The sequence below is a fragment of the Silurus meridionalis genome, chromosome 7 (assembly GCF_014805685.1).
Source record: "Silurus meridionalis isolate SWU-2019-XX chromosome 7, ASM1480568v1, whole genome shotgun sequence".
Classification (NCBI taxonomy): Eukaryota; Metazoa; Chordata; class Actinopteri; order Siluriformes; family Siluridae; genus Silurus; species Silurus meridionalis.
Genome location: NC_060890.1, coordinates 14,359,065 through 14,368,013, shown reverse-complemented (window position 1 = coordinate 14,368,013; position 8,949 = coordinate 14,359,065). Strand labels below are relative to the sequence as shown.

Sequence of the window (8,949 nt, the reverse complement as noted above, 5' to 3'; positions counted from 1 at the left end):
AATCACCAAAAGAAAGCTTAAACATCCTACAGCCAAATTAAAAAGAAAACCAGATATAAATAAGACAAAGTAATTTGCAAACAAACAAACATTGTTTAGGTGGATTTAGTAGACTTTGGTCTTGAGAATTCGCTTGTTAGTGACAACCTGGTCAAGACAGAGAGGAGAGGTAATTGGTTTGGTAATTGGTTTCATCTCTGGACTCTTAGTACTCTGCTGCATTTATCTGAGGTCTATGCCACAATGCCTATAAATGGCAACAAAGCCCTCAAGCTTCAGTTTGGGCTGATTAATTATGAAAATCGCTACCTGACAGCAGAGGCTTTTGGATTCAAAGTGAATGCTTCAGCTCCAAGTCTCAAGAAGAAGCAGATCTGGATCCTCGAGCAAGATGAGATTGACGGCCAAGTGGTGTACTTCCAGAGCCACCTCGGCCGCTACCTGGCTTCTGACAAAGATGGCAAGGTGAGCTGTGAAGCTGAGACACGGGAGAGTGCATGCAGGTTCATAATTGTAGCGCAATCAGATGGTCGCTGGGCCTTGCAGTCTGAGCCACACCTGCGCTTCTTTGGAGGGTCGAAAGACCACCTGTCTTGCTTTGCTCAGACCATTGGTGAGACAGAACTCTGGACTATGCACCTTGCTCTTCACCCACAAGCCAACTTGCTAAGCGTAGCTCGCAAGCGTTATGCTCATCTGTCTGCACCTGACAGTGAAATAGCTGTGGACAGCAACATTCCATGGGGTGTTGATGCTCTTTTAACTCTGGTTTATGTGGATGGCAAGTACTGCCTAAAGACCAGTGATAGCCGTTTCTTAAGCAATGATGGGAAACTGTTGTGTGAAAATGGCCGTGGAACTGTATACACATTGGAGCTGAAATCGGGCAAGTTAGCCTTTAAAGACTGTGATGGAAAATACTTAAGTCCAGTGGGACCAACAGGTACCTTACGCTCAGGACGCTGCTCCAAACCAGGCAAGGATGAGATGTTTGACCTAGAGGAGAGTCATCCACAGGTGGTGTTTCAAGCTGCCAATAACAGATTTGTCTCCATTCGACAAGGTAAGTTGTGCTGGTTGCATTCTCATTGTATGTGTTTAAATGTAACAGGGATTAGTATTAAGTAACTAAATACTAATGCTTTATTTGGAATATATATAATTTGGAATATAATGTAGTGTACACAGTTACAAATACAGATCAAAGCGAAATGTTCATTTCAAAGGTGTGCATTACGACTGAAATTGGCTGATTATTACTTTATTGTGGGCAATTGGACAAAAGCTTGCAGGTGTGGGTTAAGGTTGAGTTATAAAACTTGTGACTGGGGTGATTTAAATTAGACAACTAGTTTGTTCACATTTTGAGAAGCAATTGTGCGCCTATAACTAAATTTGTTATTTATATATATATATATATATATATATATATATATATATATATATATATATATATATATATATATATATATATATAGATAAAGCAATACCTTGCACAACACTGGCTGTCATAGAAAGCATAGGAATTAATAAGAGAAAAATAGTTTGGAGCGCTAACCAAATACAGTTAGGAGCATTGTGCACATCTTAATGAAATGCAGGCAATTACATTCTGCTATGTAAAGCAGCCACAGAAAAAACAGTGTCAGGCTAGAAATTAAGTTAAAAAGAAAAAAATATATATATATATTTGTTTTTTGCCCAATGATCTTTCTAAATGTTGTGACATCATAGCAGATATGGATCTGCCTTTCTTTTTCCCTGTTCTCTAAAGTAGTTTAATATGACAGGGTTCATTACCACAGCTTCAATCACCATCAACTAATCAACCTATTGAGTAACTGAGACAAGAGCACCACTGTGTGCTGTACAGGAGGTTGTCCATTAGTTATAACCAATAAAGACCAGCAACAAGAATTGAAAAAAAAAAACCAAAAAAAAAACATATATATATATATATATATATATATATATATATATATATATATATATATATATATATATATATATATATATATATATATATAGACTTTCTCTCTGTAAGTAATTCAGGGCTGGGTCAGTGTTTACTTGAATATGGTTTTTTTTTTTAGTTTTTTCAGCCTTACAGGTGTAAATAGTAATAGTAAGTAGTATTAGACTGTAGCATCCAGCCAACTAGATCCCTGGAATCAACAAGCGAAGATAATTGAGAGTGTAAGACAAGCAAATAAAAGGAAAATGGTTATCTTTCAAATGATAAATGTCTACCATGCACATTTAGACTTTACAATACTGTAGAGTTAGCCAAGTTGTCTGTGGACAAGTTTAGCCTCATTTGCTGACCTTGCTTAAGGATAAATTGAAGTTTGGGTAAGACATACCCTTTTCTGCAACTTTATTAATAATAACTTACTTCATTTGCATATGTACACTTTATGTGTAACTCAGATATTTGTAATCAAACATCACTAATGATTTTTCCATTTTATTTCCAATACAAACTCAAGTGCATAAGGTATATTACTAAGTTTAACCCTCATTATTTCACACAACAAACATTTTTTAGGTTATAAGTTATAATGTGACTCAGCATTTATAGTAATAGTAAACAGTTTCTTGCCCCTCACAAACAAAGAGATCACAGTTTCCTTTAATTGCCTTTAGAGATTAATTAAGTATTACTAACATGATTCCTGTAAGTTAAGCTAAACAAATTATGTATCCTCAATGTAAATACTACTTTCACAAGAATTGTGATATGGTTTTAGTGAACAGAAACAAATCAATAATAATGCTAAATCTTCTTAGCAAGCATTCTTAGAAGAAATAGATCACCACATTTGTGCAGACAAATGTTGCATTTTCATGAATTGTAATAATATTATAAAGCTGGTGAGGGGGAAAAAAGGCCCCGTGCATGACCTTAGCAATATAATTTACTGCAACTGTCTCTACAGCTGGGCATTGCTTTATTGTTTGGCCAGATGCTGCTGTTTTATATTCGCTGGCTAAGTAAATTGATAGCAAGCACAGTGCACATTTTTTTGTTTTCCTCTTTGACCAGGCATCTAGGTTGACTTGCTTGTTGCAGCGATAGTGTAATGTATACTTTGCATGCTGAAATGGTTTCCTCTATCTCCATCATAGTGTTCCTGGTAAGCACTTTGAGCCACCTGCAGTAGATAAATTACTGTAGCAAATCATTGACTCTGAATATGCATTATAGGGGACAGAATCTGTTTACATTCTCCGCAGTTTGCTCCGCTAACACACACACAGAGACAAGCATGCTCACTCATACATCCTCATGGCGTCACTTTCTCTTTTTCTTTCGCAGTAGGATGATGATCATGGACACACAGTAAAGGATAAAAACCTGCACATGCAGGGATACACAAAGACATGGACACTCACATACAGACACCCAACAGCGGCAAGGTGCAATAAATAATTGAGTGAACAGGGTCATTTCAATGATGGTGGAGTCAGTTTTCAGAAACACAAGCCTTTCACTGCTTTTCTTTATCTGGGGACTATGTTATAAGAAAGGCCACAACGGGGAGGCAAATCAGAGAACCCTCAGGGAGAGATGGCCATCTAGCCAGACAGGCAAAAAAAAAGGAATGGTAATGTAGAGTGTAATTGTGTACCATATTATATAGACTACGTAAAACACCAAAAGTTTTAAAGAAGAAAGCAAATTTTTTCATGGATGCTTGTAATTGTGTCAGTTTACCTATAGCTTATAAATTCTAATGGACATGCTATTTATGACTGCATTTCTCTTACTACTAGGATTAAATTTGTAACAATTTTAGCATCTAAGCAGGTTACTATGCAGTTGCAGAGTTAGTATCGTTTAGAGTGCTAAAAATTATCCTTAGTGTTTGCACAATTAATTATTTATTAGAAAAATACACATGATTCATGTGACAAAAATGTTGCATAATTAAGGGCTGTTAAATTGTTCTGGAAAAATCAAATATGAAAAGAACTGTTGTGAAAAATGAGGCCGAGAAGCATTGCCAAAGATTAGATGTTTTGGTGAAAGAGAGAGAGAGAGAGAGAGAGAGAGAGAGAGAGACAGAGAGACAGAGAGAGACAGAGAGGTGCACAGCAGATGGAGTAGTTGTAGCTAATGGAAAAGAAGCGTCTCTATCCATCTACTGCATATTCATCCCATACAAAAAGCAATTAAGCAAAGTAATTCTGCTAATGGATGCAGCAGTTCATTTCTCCCAGAGAGTCTGTTCATGATGAAGGAAGGCCAAGATGACTTCCGACAAGTCCTCCAATCAGCACTGCAGGTCTGGGGTTCATTAAGCCCTGGGTGCCTCACTCTAGGATGCAATACAAACTCAGATGATCTTGTAATCAATAACAAGAAGTGACATTGGAAGGCTGTTTTTCAAAACCATTTCTCTGATCATTTGGAAGAAATTTGCTGAGATTGGAGACTTGCTAGTGTTGGATTGTAACCAAGGTTAGGAGGAAGTGGGTTTGTGGGATGAAGTGATTCATTAAAATAGCAAATATGGCACACATTCTATTCAGAAAATCTTTACCACATTCATGCATCATAAAAGTGAAAAACAGATAAAGGATGAGACATGCTGGCTGGTATGTATCTAGATAGTTTATAGCATTCTGATTCAATTCTTAGATCTTTTTGCCTAACCTGCTACATCTGACACTTTTTTTAGTTAAAACCTAATGTGCCTATTGACCTATTTTAAAAATGATTGTATTATCTTGCAGTCTTTGCACATTTGCACACATGCAATTTATTTAGACCTTTGTGGTTCGGTATCATTTTATTATTATTGATGAATGTTCTTTCTTTTCACTATGTACTGCACCATCTGTATATGTTTGAAATGACAATAAAGCCATACATGGTTGCTATTTGAATCACTTAATTTAATCAAACTGACATTTTACAAGGTCCACATATACTGTTCTACCTGCTCCAGTTTTCAGAAGGCTCTCTGTTTGTCTCAGTATCTTTGGGTACTGTTACATTCCCCAGAAAAGGGTTAGTAAATTGAGAGGGAGTATTTTGTGATGGGCCTGAGGTCATTCTAAAGCGTGTAGGATTGAGCTTTGTGGTCATCACATTGTGAAGGAGGACTGATCAAAAGAGTAGATAAGGACAGAGTCCAGTCACAGCTGTGCTCTCACTTTCTATCTGATGTGGAAAAATAAAACAAAATCAGACATGAAATTGGAAAATGAAGTGTAACAGGGCACTGAGATGAAGGGTCTGCAGTGACATGTTCAGAGAGATCAAAAAACCTTTCACTCAGATTACAATCTAAACCGGTTTGGGTTTTTGAAACAAGCATTCCATTATAAATAAGATAAATAAGCAGTCCATGTTCTCTGTGGTGGCAGAAAAGATAATATAGATTCCTAATTGTAGCAGCCTGCATGATATAATAATAATTGATGATACATTGCTAGGCAACAATTGTACAGAAAACAGCATGCACAGATGCATGAAGCATGAATATAAAATCGTGAAAAGGCATTCCATGGGTGAGCGATAGAGGTTGTGCTGATAGGCCTGGTTTCTGTCCCAGCATGTTTTAGAAAGCCTGCTGTGTCCCATCAAAACACAGGCATCGCTTCAGCCTCCTTCTTTTTTTTCTATGCTGCCTGGGAACCTGAGTGTCAGGGCTGAAGAATTGTACATGCACCACTCAAAGCTGCTTATTGGGCCCCACGTGCAGCTTTGCATTTCTCTACAGACGGCATTACACAAGCACAGAATGGGACAAGGGGATAGGATGGAGAGTGGGAGGATTGAAGAGAGGAGGGGTAAGGTTCAAGATCTGGGCTGTTAAAGGATTAAGGAAATAATCAAGGGATATTTTAGGATGCATCTACTTTGGGCATTAGCATTTGCAATCTATTTGGGGCATATCGAACAAAGTCCTTCATGTCCCAATCCCCAAAGATATTGTGCAACAAGGTCTGAAGTGCATTTTATCACATAGATCTTGTGAAAAAGATCTGATATATACTATACCGTATATATATATATATATATATATATATATATATATATATATATATATATATATATATATATACGGTATAGTATAATTTAATGGAAGACCACTTCTGAAAACATTGCAGAAGTAATATAATAGATAGTTTCCGTCCATAAGATTACAAAACACTGTCTAGCAGTTAAAAAAAATGTGTAATGATGTTTGTGTATGTACTATCTGTGATATAGTAGATACACTGACTGAGGTGTTGTGCCTGTGATGATTAGAAATCTTCAATCAATTAGAGTTCATAAGAAATAAGAGTTCAAGAGAAATCTTCAATCAATAAGAGTTTGTCAAATGTTTTTGTCACAGGTGTGAACATTTCAGCAAATCAGGATGATGAAACAGACATGGAGACTTTTCAAATGGAGATTGATAAAGAAAGCAAAAAGTACAAGTTCAGGACAAATGAAGGCAACTACTGGACACTCGTAGCTCACGGAGGAATTCAATCCACAGCCAAAGAAGTGTAAGTCAATGATTATTAATATTAGAAATTGTCTTTATCATCTCAGGCAATCTCAGGCAGTCCTGCAGAATTAGTTATTGCTCATTTGTAAATGTTTGAAATATTATTATTGTTTTATTAGAGTTAACCGTAATCTTGCATCTTGAATCAGACCAGTTCTGTCTGTGAGGCAACTCACAGGTTTGTAGGGCACATACTTTACATAAAAAGATCTGTAATTGTTGAAGGAGTTTTCAGTGTCCCAACTTTTTTGTTTTAATTAACATTTAATAGGTTTTCTGACAATGGAAAGTCTTCAGCGGAGAGGACTTTGGCATTTTGATACTAAAAAAATAATAACAAAATGTTAAAATGTTAAAGTAATTTTTTGTGTGTTTTATTTTAACAAAATTATAACAGGAAATTTGTGAGTATCTAACCCTAACCCTAACCCAAAATAACGATAAACAAAAAAAGGATGGGAAATCACTTTTCAGTAATAATAAAAAATGTTTTGTTGGCATGATTGTTGTGGTATAAGTAGAACAATAAACAAGGATCTGTAAAATATTATATCACATCACCACAATCACTAATTATGTATATAACACACTTTAATTTTTACATACCATTTCAATAATGTCCCCTAAATGTTTTTCTTGCACTGCCTTTGCAGAAGTGCCAACACCATGTTTGATATTGTGTGGCTTGGACAACGTGTGGCACTACAAGCTAGCAATGGAAAATATGTGTGCACCAAGAAAAATGGACAACTTGCTGCAGTTTGCGACTCCATAGGTGCGTGTTGGCATATAACACAAAATAAAACCTGTAGCAGAGTACGGTAATGTAAACATATCCTAACATTTTATTCACTTTAAACAGCAGTTATTTATTTTTTCCTTTGACTCTTCATGAATCTCTTCATGTCTGTGGCAGGTGATGATGAACAGTTCATTCTGAAGCTGATCAATAGGCCCATCCTAATTCTCCGGGGCGAGAACGGATATGTGTGCCATCACAAAAACTCTAACACACTAGATGCAAACCGCTCGGTTTATGACATATTCACATTACAATTCAGTGATGGGGCATACCAAATTAAAGGTGAATGTTTGATTTATGTGAAGGCAAAAGTGCTATAATTATTTGTCTTAATTTGTCTCTATCTAATAAAGATGGAATATTTTTATCAATGTTTGACTAATATCATATTGAAAATGCAGTTCTAGTTTACAGTTGCTGTCAATCTAGATTGTTGTCAACTGTGATAGATATGACTCTTGCAGGTGCAGGAGGGCGCTTCTGGTATGTATCCAGCACTGGATTGGTGTGTTCAGATGGAGACACACCTGAAGACTTCTGCTTTGAGTTCTTAGAGCATGGCCGCATTGGAATAAAGGGCAAAAACGGCAAATACCTGCGTGGAGACCAGGGAGGCACACTGAAATGTGAAGGAGAAACTGCAGACAGCTCATCTCTCTGGGAATATTGACACCTAGTGGTCATTTTAAGGACGTTAATATACACATCCTGTTTCTCCAAAAGGGGGCATGGCATTTTTTGAACATGAATTGTTGGTCTAAAACAGATATTTCATCTGTATATTAGCATATGCTGATACTTTCTTAAATATCTAAATGTTAATCTCCCATATTTTAAACATGATAAATAGTAAACCAAAGACTTCTAACCTAAAAAAAAAAAAAGCTTTTAATATGTTAATGTTTCTAAAACATAAAGTGTTTTGTAGCTTAATGTAGCCTTCCCTACATTTGCACAATGCATTTTGTTGATTTTCAGCACTCTCCAATAAATATTTTTCCCAAAAGCTTGTAAAGTCTTGTATTCTTAAACCATCACTTGGTATCTGCCAAAGGCCCTTAACCAACAATGTTCTTTTTGATCACTTTCTCCATGGGCTTATTTAATTCTCTCTCTCTCTCTCTCTCTCTCTCTCTCTCTCTCATTTTTTTAATTTATTTATTATTATTTATTTTTTTTACTTTTCCAGTCTTTAAACACAAGTGGTAGTTTAAGTACTACAGTAGTAGTGTGCTGTATTTGTAATGTTTTTATTAATGAAGTGTAGCATTTGCATAAAAATTAATTAATTAAAAGGACTTGTCACATTTTTTGCTAAAAACATTATAATGAAATTCAACAGATAAAACTTAATGATTGCTTCTATCAACTATCTGGCATTGTCACTTTGTAACTACATTTAAGATTTCTGTACTTGTATGTATCTCTATTTTCCCTCTCTGATTAAGTAAGAATAAAATAATAAAAAAAGATCTGTTATTGATGTAAATTACATTAAAAATATTTTTTACAATTATGCAATCTTATGCAGCTTTATGATCATGGTTTTATTTTCATGGTTTTTATTTTAATTGATGTTTTTCCTGACAAATTTGCAGCAATTCCACTAGATGTCGCTCTATTTTCGGTGTGCAT

The 8,949-nt window shown here is 35.7% G+C and overlaps 1 protein-coding gene across 1 annotated transcript; it reads left to right on the top strand.

Moving 5' to 3' along the window:
* Positions 1-233: 233 nt before the first annotated feature.
* On the top strand, positions 234-8,320 carry fscn2b (fascin actin-bundling protein 2b, retinal). The gene is made up of 5 exons (XM_046853574.1): positions 234-1,063; positions 6,354-6,510; positions 7,166-7,287; positions 7,429-7,596; positions 7,779-8,320. Exons 1-5 carry the CDS (start codon positions 244-246, stop codon positions 7,982-7,984), a joined length of 1,473 nt encoding a protein of 490 aa, XP_046709530.1. The 5' UTR covers positions 234-243; the 3' UTR covers positions 7,985-8,320.
* Positions 8,321-8,949: the final 629 nt, after the last annotated feature.

Excerpts from the sequence above, each read along its gene's own strand:
- fscn2b (XM_046853574.1), top strand. The coding sequence starts at position 244 with ATGCCTATAAATGGCAACAAAGCCCTCAAGCTTCAGTTTGGGCTGATT. Across the intron at positions 1,064-6,353 it reads ATTTGTCTCCATTCGACAAG|GTGTGAACATTTCAGCAAAT; the intron begins GTAAGTTGTGCT and ends TTTTTGTCACAG. Across the intron at positions 7,288-7,428 it reads TGCAGTTTGCGACTCCATAG|GTGATGATGAACAGTTCATT; the intron begins GTGCGTGTTGGC and ends TGTCTGTGGCAG.